The 20,600-nt window shown below is 33.5% G+C and overlaps 1 protein-coding gene across 2 annotated transcripts in view; it reads left to right on the forward strand.

The window, feature by feature from the left end:
- XRCC4 (X-ray repair cross complementing 4) overlaps positions 1 to 20,600 on the forward strand; it is a 255,708-nt gene that overhangs the window by 34,065 nt on the left and 201,043 nt on the right. For both annotated transcript variants that reach the window (XM_065874517.1, XM_065874516.1), the window contains one exon: positions 253 to 428. In XM_065874517.1, coding sequence (XP_065730589.1) covers positions 253 to 428 — 176 coding nt within the window. The remainder of the gene's footprint in view (positions 1 to 252; positions 429 to 20,600) is intronic.

Below are 20,600 nucleotides of genomic sequence, written 5' to 3' on the forward strand. Positions count from 1 at the left end.
AGGACAGAGAAAGAACACAAGGAGTCTAATGCTTTCCAATGAGATTTGAGACTAAATTAATGTCTCAAAAATTGCTAGTTCAGTTAAAAGGTATAATTTGACTTAAAAATGTGTGGTGCAGACATTGATTTTACATTTTGTTTAAATTTCTGTTACATAAGTAATAAATTAGTAGCAACAGGTAAATATGTTTATTCTTAGGTTTAGAATTTATTTTCAAGTAAATAAGGCTTTTATTATTGTTTCTCATAGTTTGTGAATCAGAGATTTCCCAAGAAGCTGATGACATGGCAATGGAAAAAGAGAAATATGTTGATGAACTGAGAAAAGCACTGGTGTCAGGAGCAGGACCAACTGACACATACAAGTTCAATTTTTCGAAAGAGTCTTGTCACTTCTCCTTTGAGAAAAACTTGAAAGATGTTTCAGTAAGTAAAACTTTCCATAATGTTATAATTGGTAAAATGTTAGAGAATACTTATTGAGAAATTATTTAAGTAACTAGCATATTATTCCCAGAATAGCTCAGAAACAAAAGTTTAAAAAGTACTTGGTTTCCAAGTTGGAAAAATGCTTCAAAGTTATAGTCATTAAATGCTTTATGTTAATGAATTGTGAAAAAAACTATTGGAAAATATATTTCATTTTTAATGCTTTAAGACTAAGTATTATTGAGATAATTACACGAATGAGCAGTATGAAAAATGGCGTCAGAAGTTTTAGACCATGAGACAAGGCTTACTGAAATGAGTTTGGGGAAATACTGATTTTTTTTTTTTTTTTTTTTGAAATACTGATTTTTGAGAAAGAAAATAATATATTTTTCTTTGAATATTTAATAATTATAACCTATTTTCTTCTTTATTAGCATGTATTTGCAATTACAAAATTATATAGATAAGTGTAGTAAGACATTTGATTAGAAATTAAGGTATTTTATTTATATTATCAAACTTAGAAGTATTAAAATAGAAAGAACTTTCAACCCAAGCTTTCTTAAATTTAGAGACAGTTATTGAACAGTGTGCCAGAACTAGATTGAGTTTAAAAAATTCTTTTAAAAAAAATCTTTAATTCAGAATGATTAAAGGGATTTCACCAATTAGAGAAACATTTGAAGCAACAGATGGAATCATTAATTTGAAATATATATTATCCTGTATAGAATAATACAGAGAGCCTGGCTTCAGTAATTGTTTCTGAAAAATTTAGAATTATTCTGAATTGTTTAGAAGATACATACTTATAGTACTTAGCTGCCAATTTATGTAAGTTTCAATAAGCTGAGGTTCTTAAGATGATAATTTAAATTAGGGTAAGGTTTGAACTGACTACTGAAATTTTGTTATTTATCGCAAAGTACTCTTTCCTGTGGCTCAAGTACAATCAAATGATGTTATATACTATGGAACTGCTGACTGTTTCTTCTAATATTTTGAAGCAGATCATTGTCAAATTGGTTATAATGCCATTTCCCACTCAACAAGCATATGTATGTAATGACTAACATTATTTCATGCCTCCAGTTTCTGGTTTTCATATGTGTTGTGTTACACTGGTACATAACAAATTAAGAGTGTGAGAGTACTTTTGGGTACCTGAAAGGCTTTTGGTATCTTTGACATGGTGAAAAGGAGGGTTTGGATGGAGTACTTGCCATGCTTAGCGTTACATCGGATCTTGCCGCCTTTGTGAAGAAAGTCCTCATGACTTCAGTTGTTTACAGTTGGCTTGGCATGTATCAGACTCAAAAACCGTGACAATAATCCTGAAAGATAGCTTGCTTACTACCCTGATATTAATCAACTTTATCAGAGCCAAAGGCTTGAACCACTAGCTTTTCAACAGGTTTTCTCAAAAAAATAGAAACAGATTAAGAGATTCCTAGTAAGGCAGATGAGTGTTGGTTCCCTAACAAATATGCCCTAAAGCACTACAATGTAGTTTAGATTCCTGCCTCACTATTTATTCATTTATTAATTTGCCTATGAGAAAAAGAAAGGCTACTTTCAGAATGGTTTGATGAGGAGGAGTTCATGACTTGGCTTACTTGAGAGATATTTTTGGATGTTTGAATGAGATAAAACTTTCAGTATGAGGTGCTACAGTCAGCCTTACAGATGCAGATGAAAATCACAAGTTTATTTGGCCAAATTTCCATGGGAATCTTCTAGTGCTGTAGGATGTGCTTCTGCAAGTTGAATTTCAGAGTGACAGTATCTTTTAAATTCATCTGCTGGCAAAAATATGCAGACAATTGGAAATATGGCAGAATACTTTTTAAGGCTAATTTTGCTTTGGATGACCTAAAACTTTAAAAGGAGTTTGTAATCCATTCCTTGATGACACAGATGTCTGATTGTTGCCAAAAATGACCACCTACACTTAGAAGAAAAGAATGAACATAGATTCACCTTAAAAGGTTATAGTGAATTCTGTTCTGTTGTTGACATAAGGTTACTCTCCCATGACAAAGAATATTCCATGAGTTCTAAGTACATTAGCTACCAGTTTCATACCTCTTAGAGTCAGGGTTTTTGGGCATTTGTTGTCATCAATTCAAGAAGTTTTATGTGTCTAATTCTGTGTTGAAGATCACTGCATAATTTGAACATTTTGAGTATTCAAGTCATATGACTTATTTGAAATTTACATTTCTATCAAATTTTCTCCTTTTTTCCTATTTTTAAAAAGGAAATAACTACTAATTTTTATATTCAAGAAGACCTGTATTTTTTTGAAATATTACCTTGTGTTTTAATTGTCCATTTCCAAAGCAATGAAATATTTAATATGTATAATGTGTATGTTGATGTTTATATACATTTTTTTTGAGGAATGGATCCATAATTTTCATGAGATTGCTTTTGAGCTCATAATACTCAAAATTTCATTTTTGCTCTCATTGGCTTTTCCTTACAGATAACATAGACTTCTAATTTTAGCTTACTTCTCATTGGGATAAATGTTGAATGGCCAGTTGGATGCTAACTCTTTTTCTCCGTACAGTACAAACCTCTGGGACCCTTCCTGCTCCATCACCAGGACACTTCAGTTGGCAGTAGATTGTTCTGGATGACAGCATACTCTAGTACAAGCATTTAGAACTCATTATCTCTTCACTATAAGTACTGTTGCCTACTCAAGAGATTATCACGTACTTTGTGTCACTCTTTTCGCTCTGCCTTTTACAGTTCTTATGGATTTTGCAGTATATACTTTGTCATGCAAATAATACGTCTTAATTAAAAATGTCTTCCTCTTCTTCTCTCATAATTTGCTCTGTTCCTTCAGAAAACATTTTCATTCATGAGCCATGTAAAAAAGACCTAATTTTTTTTTGATAAGAGTAACCCTGGGGGGAGACAAAATACCTGTATGCAGAAAACTATAAGACACTGATGAAAGAAATTAAAGATGATACCAACAGATGGAGAGATATACCATGTTCTTGGATTGGAAGAATCAATATTGTGAAAATGACTGTGCTACCCAAAGCAATCTACAGATTCAATGCAATCCCTATCAAATTACCAATGGCATTTTTTACAGAACTAGAACAAAAAATCTTAAAATTCGTATGGAGACACGGAAGACCCTGAATAGCCAAAGCAGTCTTGAGGGAAAAACATGGAGCTGGAGGAATCAGACTTCCTGACTTCAGACTATACTACAAAGCTACAGTAATCAAGACAATATGGTACTGGTACAAAAACAGAAGCATAGATCAATGGAACAAGATAGAAAGCCCAGAGATAAACCCAAGCACCTATGGTCAACTAATCTATGACAAAGGAGGCAAAGATATACAATGGAGAAAAGACAGTCTCTTCAATAAGTGGTGCTGGGAAAACTGGACAGCTACATGTAAAAGAATGAAATTAGAACACTCCCTAACACCATACACAAAAATAAACTCAAAATGGATTTGAGACCTAAATGTTAAGACCAGACACTAAAACTCTTAGAGGAAAAGATAGGAAGAACACTCTTTGACATAAATCACAGCAAGATCTTTTTTGACTCACCTCCTATAGTAATGGAAATAAAAACAAAAATAAACAAATGGGACCTTATGAAACTTAAAAGCTTTTGCACAGTAAAGGAAACCATAAACAAGATGAAAAGGCAACCCTCAGAATGGGAGAAAATATTTGCAAACGAATCAATGGACAAAGGATTAATCTCCAAAATATATAAACAGCTCATGCAGCTCAATATTAAAGAAACAAACAACCCAATCCAAAAATGGGCAGAAGACCTAAATAGACATTTCTCCAAAGAAGACATACAGATCACCAAGAAGCACATGAAAAACTTCTCAACATCACTAATTATTAGAGAAATGCAAATCAAAACTACAATGAGGGGCTTCCCTGGTGGCGCAGTGGTTGAGAGTCCGCCTGCTGTTGCAGGGGACACGGGTTCGTGCCACGGTCCGGGAGGATCCCACAATACCATGGAGTGGCTAGGCCTGTCAGCCATGGCCGCTGAGCCTGCGCATCCAGAACATGTGCTCCGCAACAGGAGAGGCCACAACAATGAGAGGCCCGCATACTGCAAAAACAAACAAACAAACAAACAAAACTACAATGAGGTATCACCTCACACCAGTTAGAATGGGCATGATCAGAAATCGACAGACAACAAATGCTGGAGAGGGTGTGGAGAAAAGGGAACCCTCTTGCACTGTTGATGGGAATGTAAATTGATAGAGCCACTATGGAGAACAGTATGGAGGTTCCTTAGAAAACTAAAAATAGAATTACCATCTGACCCAGCAATCCCACTACTGGGCATGTACCCAGAGAAAACCATAATTCAAAAAGACACATGCACCCCAATGTTCATTGCAGCACTATTTACAATAGCCAGGTCATGGAAGCAACCTAAATGCCCACTGACAGATGAATGGATAAAGAAGGTGTGGTACGTATATACAATGGAATATTACTCAGCCATAAAAAGGAATGAAATTGAGTCATTTATTGAGACGTGGATGGATCTAGAGACTGTCATACAGAGTGAAGTAAGTCAAAGAGAGAAAAACGAATATCGTATATTAACACATGTATGTGGAACTAGAAAAATGGTACAGATGAACCGGGTTGCAGGGCAGAATTTGAGACACAGATGTAGAGAACAAACATATGGACACCAAGGGGGGTAAGCCACGGGTCAAGTGGTGGTGGTGGTGTGCTGAATTGGGTGATTGGGATTGACATGTATACAGTGATGTGTATAAAATTGATGATTAATAAGAACCTGCTGTATAAAAAAATAAATAAAATAGAATTCAAAAACTTAAAAAAAAATAGTAACCATGGGTTCATAGTTTAGCTTGCTCATACATCTGTTTTCTCATCTATAAAGTTTTGAAGTGATTTCTTGGATTCATTCCAGGTCATCTAACATACTGCAGTTTTATGTTTCTAAAAATAGTCCTAATGAAGGAAAGCCATGAGGTTTGAAAGAAAATTAAACATGATAAGCACACGTACACACCCTCCCCCACACACTAGAAGCATACATGAAAATTGGCTTTAGGTTTCTATTAGAATTAAAATAAAGTCTTTTTGCATTTTCTTTCCCTTCCTCTCTCCTGCCCCCACCAGCAGATATTGGCTTCGGATACAGTTAGCCTGAAAACTTGATGACTTAAAAAGCATGGAAGTTTGCTTTTCTCTGATGTAATGATCCAAATAGGCAGGCCTGGGTTAATACAATGGTTTTATGATGCAGGGGCCCAGGGAGTTTTTAATCTCATTGTTACTCTTATGCTCACCTTTCAGGCAACAAGACTGAGTTAAAGAGAAAATAAAGCACACATGCATTTTCTTTGACCATCACTGTAAAATTGCAAGCATTACTTTTGCTTGCATCCCATTGTCCAGAACTGTCACATGGCTTCACCTAGCTGCAAGGGAATCTGTGAAGTGTGATCTTCAGCTGTGTCCTATGCCCAGAAATTTTCATTACTGTGTAAAAAGGGGAAGGTGGATATTGAGGGACAAGGAGCAATCTCTGCATGTTACATTTTAGGAGAGATTGAATGATCATTCAATCATTTAGAAGGGTTCACTTTTACTGTTACAAGGGTCTTTCTCCAGAATTTTCATTATAAATAATTGTTTCAGTTGTTTAAAAAATGTTACAACATATAGTAAGGTATAGGTTAGTTTGTATCTTACTATATGTCATAACTTTTTTTAAGTGGAAGTTAAAAAAGTTCAAACAACCTCTCTATATTTATTTAACTTACATTTCTCAGATATATAAAAATGAAGTAAAATAAGTTAGCCCAAAGCATTCAAAGTTGTTTTTAAAAACAGCAGTCTAAAATCCTATATTATTGCCATGTGTCCCTGTGGTTTGGGGGACTTTGAAATCAAATGGGTATTTCCAGATGAAATATCAGAATTGGAGCATTTGTTATGGTACTCTGCCAAAGAGTTTGTCAAAAATAGTAATGATTTTCAGGTTTGTGGGAGTATGGGTTGCAAATGTGGTACTTGAATGCCTCAAAAAGAAATTGCAGTATTCTTTATTTCTATGATAAAAATATTTGTATACGTCTGCCATTTTTGTATTAAACGCTTTATAATTCCTGACCTTTTGGAATGTGGGAACTAAATCAGTAATGTAAGTGGTGCAGAAGTCCTGCTCAAAGTATATGTTTTGTAGTTAAGCCATGGAAAAGACTTCAGAATTATTACTTTAAAAAATTAATTTTTAGTTATACAGTTTTGTATTTGAGAACTCATTTTCCTTTTCTTTTTTCATATTGCTCTGCTTTGATTTAAAGTGTTTTCTTCTTTTATAAGAAATACCTCAGTCATTATATTTTAATTTTTTCAGTTATTCCAGGATTTTTCAGAAAATAACTTAGAGCAAAAACAGAAGTAGGAAGTAGCATGTAAAAACTATGCTCTAAGAGAACTTTTGAGTATTAATATTTGCTTATTATTTTTCAGTTAATCTCCTTTTCAGTTAACATGTACTCTCACTTCATCATGTGGTGTTGGCATCATCACTCTCTGTATGTGAGGAAACAGTTGCTAAAAGCATAAGCAAGTTCCTAAGGAAAGCACAGGTAGTAAGTCAGGTAGGGTAGAATCCAGGTCTCTGTCAAAATCAAGTAAAAATTTTCTTGTTGTTTAGGTGTAGTGTACATACAATAGAATGTACCTATGTAAAATTCAGTTTTCATTACTCTAGACAGTTCCTTTGTGCCTCTTTGAGGTCAATCCCCAATTAGCCCCTTTCTTCCTCACTCTGCTTACTCTCCAGGTTCCAGGCAGCCACTAAACTTTTAAATTTATTTGGACTTATACTGAGGCTCCAAATATGATCTCTCTTGTTCAGTGGTCTTTGAACACTTGAAAGAAATGTTTATTCTGCTGTTTGGTGGATTGTTCTATAAATGTCAGATCAAGTTGGTTGAGCTTGTTTAAGTTTTCTATATTTTTGCTTATTTTCTATCTACTTGTTGCACCAATGACAGAGAATGTATTCAAATCTGTAACTGTAATTATGGATTGGTTTATTCTCCTTGAACCATAATCAGGTCTTGCTTCATGTATTTTTGAATCTTTGTTATAAAGTGCAAAACATTAAGGTTTGTCTTGTCCTCGTGATGATTTGATCCCTTTATCATTATGAAATGACCCTCTAACACTTAAAATTCTTTGATCTAAAATCCACTTCCAGCTTTCTTTTGATAGGAGTTAGCATGACATATCTTTTTCCATCCTTCTGCTTTTGACTATTTTTGTCTTTATTTAAATTGGGTTTCTTTTAAGAAATATATAGTTGGATTTTGCTTTTTTAATCCAATCTGGCAATCTGTGTCTTTTAATTGGGGTGTTTAGGGCATTTACAGTTTATGTAATTATTGATGATGGTTTTAAAATCTGCCGTCTCTTTCTGTTTCACCTTATTTCCTTGTTTCTCTTATTGTGTCTTTTTTTGGCCTACTTTAGTATTTTTTTATGATACTATTTAATCTTTTTGGTTGGCTTATAACTCATTTTTACGCTATTTTAATGCTTGCTTTAGAGTTTATAGCATGTATCTTTACCTTATCACAGTCTACCTTGAAGTGAAATACTGCTTTACAGATAGTTTAAAACTCTTATAGCAATATACATTATATATACACACACACATTATACATCCATTTTTTCTCTCCTAGCCTTTATGTTATTTTGGTCATACATTTTACTTCTATCGATATGTATGTTATAAACTCCACAATGTATTGTAATAATTTTCGTTTTTAACAGCCAATTAACTTTTAAAATCTATTTTGAAATAATTTTAGACTCACAAAAAGTTTCAAAAATAAGACATAGAGTTCAGGATACCCTGCACCTGGGTTCCCCAATGATAACAATATATAACCATAGTACATTATTAAGAGCAGGAAATTGACATTGGCACAATATTATAAACTACAAACCTTATACAGATTTTGCTACTTTTTACAAGTAATCTGTTTTTTTGTTGTTATGCTTTTTTGTTTCGTTTTTGTGTGTTTATACTTATATGAATTTTATTACATGTATGGATTCATATAACCACTACCACAATCAGGGTGCAGAACTGTTCTATTATCACAAAGAAACCTCTTTGTTCCTTTGTGCTACCCCTTTATAGTTGTACCGGCTCTCCAATGTAACCCTCAGCAACCACTTATCTGTTCTTCATCACTGCGCTTTTGTTATTTCAAGAATAGTACATTAATGAAATCATATAGTATGTAGCCTTTTGAGATTAGCTTCCCCCACCCACTGAGCATAATAATGCCCTTGAGAGACATTCAAGTTGTTGCAAATATCATAATTTATTTTTATTTATTTCTGAGTAGTCCATTGTATGACTGTATCCGTTTGTTCATCCATTAATGACTTAAGAACATTTGTGTCATTTCCACTTTTTGGCTATTACAAAGCTGCTTTAAACATTCATGCATAGGTTTCTGTGTGAATATAAGTCCTCATTTCTCTAGTGCAGAGATTGGCAAACTATATCCTGTAAATCGGCTGCCCATTTTGGTAAAGTTTTACTGGGACATAAGTGTGCCCATTTGTGTATTGTCTGTGGCTGCTTTTGTGTTATAATGGCAAAGTTGAACAGCTGCAACAGGACATTGTGGTGTGCAGTGACTGAAATATTTACTTTTGGTCCTCTTAGAAAGAGTTTGCTGATCTCTGCTTTAAGATAAATATCTAAGATTGGGAATACTGGCTGTATGACAAGTATGTGTTTACCTTTATAAAGAAACTGCTAAACTGTTTTCCAAAGTGGGTGTACCATTTTATATTCCTACCTGAAATGTATGAAGGATCCACACTCTTTGCAGCACTTAGTGTTGTCCGTATTTTTTATTTTAGCCATTCTAATAGGCATGGTATGTATGGTATCTCATTGTGGCTTTAATTTCTATTTCCCTAATGGCTGAGGATGTTGGTTTCATGTGCTTATTTGACATCTGTATAACCATCTTGGTGAAGAGTCTTTTCAAATTTTACCCATGTTTTTAGTTGCATTGTTTGTATTTATTTATCAGATGTGTGATTTGCAAATATCTTCTAATCTATCACTGGTATGTTCACTTTTTTTTTGTTTTAGAGAAATTGAAGAAGAAACCAGAAGTTTCTAGGAGGTTGAAATGAGGTTTTTTTGTTTTTTTTCTTTTAAAATTTATTTATTTATTTATTTTTGGCTGCATTGAGTCTTCGTTACTGTGCGTGGGCCTCTCACTGAGGTGGCTTCTCCTGTTGCAGAGCACGGCCCTAGGGCATGAAGGCTTCAGTAGTTGTGGCTCGTGGGCTCTAGAGCGCAGGCTTAGTAGTTGTGGCGCACAGGCCCAGTTGCTCCACGGCATGTGGGATCTTCCCGGACCAGAGTTCGAACCCATGTCCCTGCATTGGCAGGCGGATTCTTAACTGCTGCACCACCAGGGAAGCCCTGGTATGTTCATTTTATTAATAGGGTCTTTTGTAGAACAGAAGTTTCTATTTTTGATGAATGGTACAATTTGTGGATTTTTAAAATTTTTATGGATTATTCTTTGGTGTCATGTGTAAGGACTCTTTACCTATCCCTAGGTCATGAAGATTTTCCATGATTTTCTTTAAAAAAGTTTTATAGTTTCACGTTTTACATTTAGATCTATCATCTGTTTTGGGTTACTTTTGTTTAGGTTAAGGTTCATTTTCTTGGATATGAATGTCCATTTGAACTAAGACCATTAGTTGAAAAGACTCTCCTTTCTCCATTGAATTGCTTTTGCCCCTTTATTAAAAATCATTGGCTGTACTTGTGTGGGTCTATTTCTGGACTCTGTATTCTGTTTCATGAATCTATGTATATATCCCTCCACCAGTACCACACTGTCATAATTACTGTAGCTATATTATAAGCCTTAAAATTAGGTTGTGTAATTCCTCTAACTTTATTCTTTCTTTCAATGTTGTTTTAGATAATTTGGTTTCTTTGCCTTTCCGAATACATTTTAAAAGCAGCTTTATTTACAAAAAAACCACAATTGAGTATTCTAGTCCATAAGCACAGTATTTTTTAGGTTTTCTTTGATATCTTTCATCAGTATTTTGTAGTGTTTATTAGCACACAGATCCTGTACGTGTTTTGTTAGATTTATTTCTAGTTATTTCAGTCTTTCTGGAATTATTATAAGTGGTTTTATTTTTTTTAATTTGAGTTTCCAATAGTTCCATTACTCATATATAAATATAGTTTATTTTTTTGTGTTTACCTTATAATCCCCAACCTTGCTAAATTTCCTTATTTGTTCCAGAGTGTTTTGTTGTTGTTGTTTTATTGTGTGTGTGTAGTTTTGTTGGTATCTTTTACTTATATAATAATGTCTGCCAGTGGGTATAGTTTTATTTCCTTTTTTCCCCCCAATCTTTATGCCTTTTATTTCCTCTCTTTGCCTTATTTCACTGGCTAGGATATGAAACTACTATGTGGAATTTTAGTGGTGAGAACAGAAATCCTTGCCTTATGCCCCATTTTTGGGGGAAAGCATTCAGGCTTTCACCATTAAGTATGCTGTTAGCTATAGTTTTATTTTTCAAATGCTCTTTATCAGATTATGGAAATTTCTTTCTATTCTTGGTTTGCTGATGGTTTTATTATGGATAGATATTGAATTGTCTTAAATGCTTTTTTCTGTATCAAGTCGTGGTCATATGAGTTTCCTTTTTTAGACTGTTAATATGGTGGATTACAAAGATTGAGCTTTTGCCTTGCATTCCTGGAATATACTTGATCATGGTGTATGTCTGTGGTACTGGGGAGAAGAGTGCCACCTGATTAGTGCAGGGTGAGAATGGCTGGATGTTAAGTCCCTGCCCACCATTTCCATGGCCACAGCCCCAAGTAGAGAGAGGAAGGGACTTCACCTTCTGAGTTCAGGGTGAGGGTGGTAGACGAGGCTTCACCTACAGCCTCCTGTCTTTAGTACAGGATTGGGATCAGGATGGGGATAGGCATGTTTCTTCTGGGTTCTTAGCCTGAACTGAGAGGGGAAGGGTTTTAGGTAAAAGGCTTCTGTCTTTCCTGGCTACCCTTTTCTACTTACCACGGCCAGACAGAAGTAGTTTTTCTTTTTGTTTATTTGTACCCACTGGTGTTTTCATGTTGCAGGCTTCTTTAATATCCAGGTTGGATATATGAAGGTCAACAAAACAAAACCAACCAGGGAACTTTCTGCCAAGTCTTTCCTCAAGTTCCAAGGTTCCTAGTAAATATGCTTTCTTTTCTCTACCTTAAAGAATCTTTTAATAGTTGCTTTAAGTCTTTCAGGATTTTTGTTTGTAATTAGTGAGAGTAATAGAATGTAATGAGCTATCTCCATCTTGTCCAGAATCAGAATTCTGAGTTGTCTTTTAAAGTGATTTAAATATTTTGAAAGTCTTTTATATTTACCCACAAATTTACCTCTTCTGGAGCAATTCATTATTCTGTGTAGATCCAGTTTTCCATGTAATATTATTTATGTTCTGTCAGAAGGACTTTGTTTAATGTTTCTTTTCATGCAGGTCTGCTTGTGATGGATTCTTTCAAGTTTTGTGAATCTGCAAGAGTCTGTATTTCACCCTTTTTAAAAGATATTTTCACTGAGTAGAAAATTCTAAGTTGACAGTTTTTTCTTTCAGTACTTTAAAAATGTTGCTCTATTGTCTTCTGGCTAGTCAGTTGTCATTGTTCATATCTAAGCAATGTGCCTTCTTTCTCCAGCTTCTTTTAAAATTTTTCTCTTTATCACTGTCTTTGAACAATTTGATTATGATATGCCTTAGTGTAGTTTTTTATATTTATTGAGCCTCTTTGATCTGTTAGTTTATATTTTTAGTCAGTTTTGGCAAAATTTGGTCATTATCCAAATAGTTTTTCTGTTTCCCTTCCTTCCTGTTTGGAGACTCCAATTATATATATCAATACATGTATATTATGTTGCTTGAATTTGTCCTATAGCTCCTTGATCCTCTTTTCTTTCTTCCTTTCTTTTTTTTCTCCCCATTTTTATTTTTGAATAGTTTCTATTGCTCTGTCTTCATATTCACTGTTTCTTTTGCTATGTGTAATATGCTGTTAATTTCATTCAGTGTATCTTTTATCTCAGAAATTGTGGTTTTCATCAAAGTTTGATTCACATCTATTTAATGTCTTTTCTAACTCTTCTTACCGTGTACAATCTTTCTTTTACATTCTTGAATATATGGAATAAAATTATAGTCACTTTCAATGACCTTGTCCATTAATTTGGTAACCTGTATTATTTTGGCATAGGTATTGATAGATTTTTCTGCCCTATCATATTTTCTGTGTTATATTTTCTCTTTTTGTTGCATGCCTGCTAATCTTTGATTGGATGCCAAATATTGTAAATCTTACTTGGTGCTGCATATTTTTGTATTTCTATAAACTTTTGTTTTGTTCTGGGACACAGTTTAAGTTACTTTGGAACAGTGTAATCCTTAGGGTCTTGCCTTTTAAAGCTCTGTTAAAGAGGACCCAAACATTTATTTTAGGTCCAGTTTTATACCCTATTGAGGTAAAATACTTCCAACTCCCTTATCTGATTCCCATTCTTTCTACACAGGGTAGTAAAATGAAGAATTTTGCGATTATGTGTAGCATGTTAGCTTTGTCTGTCAATTACAGTACCTTGAGTTAGATCACATGTAGTGATAATGTCTCTTAGATTTGTTACTTATTTTGCCCCTACAGAAACTTTTAAAATTTGAGATGGTATTTCCCCCCTGGGTAGGATGGCATGGTCTTCTAGGTATCATTGCTTCATGCCATGCACTTAAGACACTAAGGTTAGGAAGAAGATTATCAAGGCACCCGAGTTGTGATAATCTTCATTATTTAGTTACTTTTTTTGAATTTGGATTTTCTTTTAATTCTTATGATGCTCCAGCTTTAACTAAGTCATTGTTATCATCATTTAAAATTTGAGTCTACGAAGGATAAAGTACTTAAGGTGATTCTAGGGCTTTGACTTTCTCACTTTAGAATTTTAAATTTGCAAAATATTTTTAGATCACCTACATTCTTTTTTTTAAAACATCTTTATTGGAGTATAATTGCTTTATAGTCACCTACATTCTTAATACTGTTTTAAATTATTGCATAGAAAAAATTAAAATTAGTTATACTTTGAAAACTTGATTTTCTGAAGCTATAAAGACCTACGGTCTTCTTTATCAATTTAATCAAATTACGTTCAGTTGTTTATTTTCTTAGATAGGCATTGCTTTTTTATTTCTAGAAGAAAACTGTTTATTATGAAATTCAGTCAAGAATCAGATTTTCATTGACTGTTACTATCCTGAAATTGTAGGTAAATAACCAATTGAGAAGATTAATAGAATCTAAAATATTTGAGGAACATCTAAAATCAGATGGTGATGATGATGATGAAAGGGGTACATACTTTTGTATTAGCAGGAAAAATTGTGGAACGTAATTGCTAATTAAGTTGATATTAAAACTAGGTATTTTAAAAATGAATGCAGAACAGAAATCTTTAATGTTGATAAAAAATCATAACTAATGTAGTAATTAGACCACCTAGTATATTTCAGTGGTTAAGTTTGGAAGAGATGCAGTGTAGTATAGCTGTATGTACCTCTTCAAAAAATATTGAATTTAGGAAGTTTATAGAGAGAGAAATACTGTTCAAATGACATTGAAACTATTATACATTTTTTAAAGGTTATACTTTTATACTTTAAAAATTCACTACTAAAACAGTTTATAGCCTACTGCACCTATGTAACCCATTCTGGACATGCTACTGTCCCATTGCCTGATGACTTGATTTGGATCTCAGGTGTGAGACTGTGGGCAGCTTATTCAGTTGTTTGTCCTCAGTTTTTCTCTTGTAGTTCAGAAATAATACTAATACCTGACTTAGTGATTGTAAGGATTTAATGAATTAGTGTATAGGTGTGTGTGTGTGTATACTTTTTCTAGGACAGTTCTTGCTTATAATAGTCACTTTATAAATATTTGTTGTTATTAATTATTTAATAACACTTGGGTGTCTCTTCCATTATACGGTAAAATCCTTGAGGGCGGTGACCATGTCTTAGCTGAGTTTGAAATTCCAGCAATCTGGATGTCTTGGGAGTGACCTTTTGTTGAGAGGAAATGTGGCATAATGGAAAGAACTTGAGATCTTGTCTTGAGTCTTGTATCTATTTCTAATTATATGGGTTTCAGCAAGTCATTTGTCTTTATTTAATGATGAAAAAACTGAGTTCAAATAGGCTAATAATGAGAACACCCAGAGTTTATGGCTTTAGGCAGTAAGATTGATGTGTGTGTGCAGATCTTTGTTAACTGTGAATTGTATAGTTTGTGACCTGTCCCAAGAGGCCATCACGTTGATGCCTTGTATTCCGAAGGACCTCCAGCATATACTTCTGATATTATCTATAAATGGGTTTATACACATTGTCTTAGCAGACATTCTTTATGCCAGTTTAAAATTTTATCCCATTTCAAGCTATATCAGTTGAAGCACACTATAAATAAAATCAATTTAAATATGATGATATAATTTTTGTAATCTTCATTTCACTTTTAATGTCTGGAGATTAAAAAATTGGGAGTGACTTAGAACTCCCTTGACCTCAGAGAAGCCTTGTTAAGCACATGTTATTGTTATACTGTATGCTCTATCAGATGTAAGTTTACTGGTGGATCCAGAGCTTCATTTTCTCTGTTGAATTTTCTGGTATAGTAACATAACATACATTGATTAAAATTGGCCACATAGTAAATAATTTTATTCAAAACTGGAAGCATGCAAAAAAATAATTGTTTAAAAGGTATCCCATTATAACAATTAAAGATTAATTGCTTTATTTGTGCAACTTCTGGAGAGGATGTGACATTTCTGGCTACAAATAATCCAAAACCAGTCCAATAGTGGAGATATGCCCATGTGACTAGAACCATAATGGTGGATTATAATGATGTTTTTCCTGATTTGTTATGGTTCTTGATCAATTTATATCTTTTGACAGCTATCTTTTTTAACACTTTAATTTTAGACTTATAGAGAAAGTGGCAAAAATACTAAGGAGAATTCCTGTATATCCTTTACCCTATATTCCCTAATATTCACATTTTATGTAATCATGGTACAATTATTAACAATCAGGACATTAACACTGACACAGTAAACTACAGATCTTATTTGAATTTTCCCATTTTTACCACTCTTAGTCTGCCGTGGCTTCCGTAACAAAATACCATAGACTGGTGGCTTACATAGCAGGAATTTATTTCTTACAGTTCTGTAGGATGGGAAGTCCAAGATCAAGGAACCATCCGATTCAGTTCTTGGGAAGAACCTGCCTCCTGGCTTGCAGTCGGCTGCCTTCTTGCTGTATTCTTACGTGGTGGACAGAGAGCTAGCTCTAATCTCTTCCTCTTCTTTTTTTTTTTTTCGAATTTTATTTTATTTTATTTTTTTAAACAGCAGGTTCTTATTAGTTATCTATTTTATACATATTAGAGTATACATGTCTTCCTCTTCTTATAAAGTTACTAATCCTATCAGGGGGCCCTGCCCTTGTGAATTCATCTAAACCAAATTACCTCCCAAACACCCCACCTCCAAATACCATCACATTAGAAGGGGTTAGGGCCTCAGTGTATGAATTTGGGGGAGAAACAAACATTTCAGTTCATTATGCTCACTAAAGTTTTTTTCCTGGTCCAGAATACAAGTGTCTCACATTGCATTTGATGGTCTCCATTATCTTTTAGTCTGTGAAAGTTCTTCAGTCTTGGTTTTCCTACCTTTGAAGAACACTGGCTGGTTATTTTGTCTTATGTTTTCTCATGGTTAGGTTGAATTTATGGATTTTCACAAGAATATCAAAGAAATGATGCTCTATCCTTCTCAGTGAAACATATTATGAGGTACATGTTATCTATCTGCATTATTACTAGTGATATTAACTTTGAATACTTGATTAAGGGAGTGTCTGCCAGGTTTCTTTCCACTGTAAACTTGCTATTTTTTCCTTTTGTTGTTAATAAGTATCTTGTGTTTAAATAATTTTGAGAGTATACAAATACCGTATTTTTCATCATAATTTTACCCACTAATTTTAACATGCATTGATGATTTTTGTCTCCAGCAGTTATTAGTCTGATATATCTAATTATGATTTTCTAGTTTCATCATTCCTTTACTTCATTAATTGGAATTCTTCATTAATTGGAATTCTACTGTAAGGAAAAGCTGTTTCTTCTCTTCCATTTATTTATTCAATTATTTATTTATATGAGTGTGTACTCTTATGAGTACATTTATTTTATTCTATGGGTTAAATTACTCTCATGATTTATTTTATTGCTCAAATTGTCCTCGATTTTGCTATTAGGAACTTCTTCAACTTTCAGGTCTTTTAGATATGTCTCCATTACCTTGAGCCCTTCCTGACTTTCTGGCACCGCAAGATGTACCAGGCTCATCTTGTCTTTCCTGACTCAGCCCTGGAACCAACCATTTATCCAAAGAGCAATAGTTCCTTTTATTTAAGATTATATTTTATAATCAACATCTGGGTACTAGGTGGGCTTCTTGCTCCTGCGGTGCCATTGCTTCTGGGTCCCCTCAGTGGACTAGCAGAGCTAGCAAATACATGTGTAAACTTATAAATATATGTGCACACATCTGCATTTCTCCATTTGTATATATGTTAAAAACCTTTCGTTCAACCCAGTGTCACAGAGTTTATTCTAGCCTTCCCCTCTTGCTTATTTGCCACTTCCTCTGGCAGTGAAAATCTGGCTTTCATTAGCCACAATATGTTTACTTATTTACTCAGTCCTAGTGTAAATGTAAAGTAGTTTCAGAATTGTTTACTTGTATCCCAGTGAAAATCAAATTTTCTAAATATAGTGCACTATTTGTATATAGTTCTTTTTGTCTTTATCCTTACAATGTACATTTAAAATATGATTTTCCAGAATGTCTTAAATTAGTTTTATTCCTTCCCATCCCTTCAGTGTTCCTATTCCATTTTGGGTTCAACTCACATTCTGATTGATATTATTTATTTAGTTTTTGGGATGTGAACAATTGCCAAGAATCAGCTATTACAAAGGTATATTCAGAAAAGGGCTACTTCTCCCTCATCCCTACTACCCTCTTCCCATTCCTATACTTTTTTCATTAAGTTCCCAGCAGCTTCTCTAGGTAACCAAGCTCATTAGTTTCTGGTTTATATGTCCCGTATTTCTTTAGTACAAATGAGCATGTATATTTTTTCACATTTTATTCTTTCTTATATGAAGTGTAGTATGCTGTAAACACTTTTTTTTGCATTTTTTATTTTTTCACATAACAGCGTGTCCTGGAAATCACTCCACGTCAATTCATAAAGATTTTCCTCTTTCATCTTTACAGGCACTTCATATTCCATAGTGTGGTAATATAAAAATTTCAACTTCTCTCCTATGTATGAGCATCTAAGTTGTTTCCAGTATTCTGCAATTCAGACAGTGCTGCAGTGAATTATCTATGTATTTTTGCATTGTTGGGGGTTTATCTTCAGGGTAAATTCCCAGATGTGTGATTGCTAGAAAATAAATGCATATATTGTTTTCTTAGATATTGCCAAATTCCCCTCCAGAAGAGTTGGACCAGTTTGTATTACCATCAGCAACATATGAAATTGTCTAATTCCCCAGAGCCTCACTAACAGAACGTACTGCTAAACTTTTTAATTTTTTCCAGTCTGATAGGTACAAAGTGGTACCTCAGTGTTAATTTGCATTTCTCTAATTTTGAATGAATTCGAACACCTTTTTATATGTTTATGGGTCATTTTTATATCCTTTTAAAATATATGGTCTGTTCATGTATTTTACATTTTTTTCTGTTGGATTTTGGTCCTTTGTACTTGAAATGTTAAGAGGTCTTTCTGTGTTAGAGGCATTAGCCCTTTGTATGGGTATTCTTTTAAAGTGTTGCAATGAGATTTATTCAGTCAGTGTGCTTCTTTGGTGTTAAACTTCCCAAAATACTAATCTGAAACAGATAAATATATTAATAGCCTTGTGCTGAAAAAATAATGCTATTTCAATCTCTTTGTGACAGAAATGAATCAGATATTTTGATCACCTCTGTAAGGCCCTTGTTATTCTCTAAATATCTCTTACATATACTGTCTTATGAAAAGTGCATATTTTTGTGGGTATGTGGAAATGCCTTATTCTTCAAGAAGTTTTCACTTACCTTCTCCTTTTTTTCAAAACTGGTGTCACCTTTCTTGTTATTCCTATAGGTCATCGAATTATTTCGTAATTCGACTTACACTGAATTGAGTTCAGTTTATAGCTGCATAAGGTCTGGGACATTGTAATTGTCATATTTCATTCTTTTACTGTGCTTAATAATGGGAATGACCTCTGTATGCCATACATTATGCCACATGCAACCCTGATGATTTTATGAAATAGGTCCTGTTATTCTCTCACTATTATGGATGAGGAAACTAACGTTCAGTGGTGTATAACTTAATTCAGAGCCAAATAGCTAGTGAGTGGCAGAGCTAGTGACTTCAAAAGCATGTGGGCTAATTACCATGCTCTATATAATGTCTCTTAATTTTGGATGTAGTTAATGTGCTCAAATTTTTATTGAATTGATTTATTAAAGTTCTAAGGCATTCACTATATTCCAGGTGTAAAGTTGGGAGGGCCTTGGCTAAAGGAGGAACAGTAAATGGAAAGAGTCATGGCAAGACAAATTGCACATCCACATGCAGCCAGTATATACTGAGCTTATGTTGCCAAGTTTGTAAGGATCTTTGAAGTTTTGTCAGGGTAAGCTTCCTTATTTTTAAAGAAATTATCATTAATTTTGTTTACACTGGTAAAATAGCTCATTCTGTACATGGCAACTGGGTAGATGACATCCCTGAGATGCCCATTTCCTTTGTATGTTGTTTCAAAATTGTTATTTAGAGATCCCAGCTGTGATTTTATTTTTATTTCTAAGTGCTAAATGTTAGACATTATTAAAATCTCCTTCAGATAAATTACTTGTTCAAATAATTTTTACAAATCCTGTTTAACATAACTGTTTTTCAATAGGTTTGTTTGTCTATTTGGGATGCAACTTCATTTATATCATGCGATCTTTTACACTTCATGCCACTTAAATATAGAGATTCAAATAGTTATCGGTGACAGAATACTTTTTGATGAAAAGTGACAACCTTTTTTCATGTCATTTTACAGTCTCCTTATAACCCTGTGGAATAGGTATGATTATTTGTTAAGGTGATTCAGAGATTAAATGGTTTACCTATTCCAGTGCTGTTTTGATTTTTGGAGAATCACTTTTATTAGTGTTTTTTTTTTTAAATTTACCATTATACTTAAGTATAGTAAAGTCTGTTGAACATTTAAATTAAATGAAAATATAGAAATGTAATGTAAAACAGCTGTTTCTTAATTTTTTTGGGGGGGAATAGCTGTTACTTAATTTTAAAGATATTCAGTATGTTAATATTACAAGTTCACTCAACTTGATTAACTTTTCCTCTTAATTAAAAAAAATATGACTGCTAAAAGCAAAAATTTTAACATTATACTGTGGGATAGATATTTACCATTTCTTTTTGCTCCTTATTCCTTCCTGCTGATCTGTATTCTTATCTGTTATCATTTCCTTTTAGCCTAAAGATGTTGCTGTAGCATTTTTTGTAGTGTAGGTTTGTTGACAATGAATTCTCTTAGTTTTATTTTATCTGCAGTTGCCTTTATTTTGCCTTCAATTTTGGAAGATCTTTTCATTGGGCAAAGAATTCTAGATAGACTTTTGTTGTTGTTTTAGAAATTTCAGTGTGTTAATTTTCTGTTTTTCAATCTGTTGTTTCTGATGAGAATTTAGCATTCATTTGAATTATTGTTCTCCTGTTTATAATGTGTTTTTTTCCTGGCTTCTTTTAATAGTTTCTCTTTATATTTGGTTTTAAACAATTTGACCATGATATGCCTAGGAATGGAGTTTAAAATTACTTCAC

Source organism: Phocoena phocoena, chromosome 3, assembly GCF_963924675.1.
Source record: "Phocoena phocoena chromosome 3, mPhoPho1.1, whole genome shotgun sequence".
Lineage (NCBI taxonomy): Eukaryota > Metazoa > Chordata > Mammalia > Artiodactyla > Phocoenidae > Phocoena > Phocoena phocoena.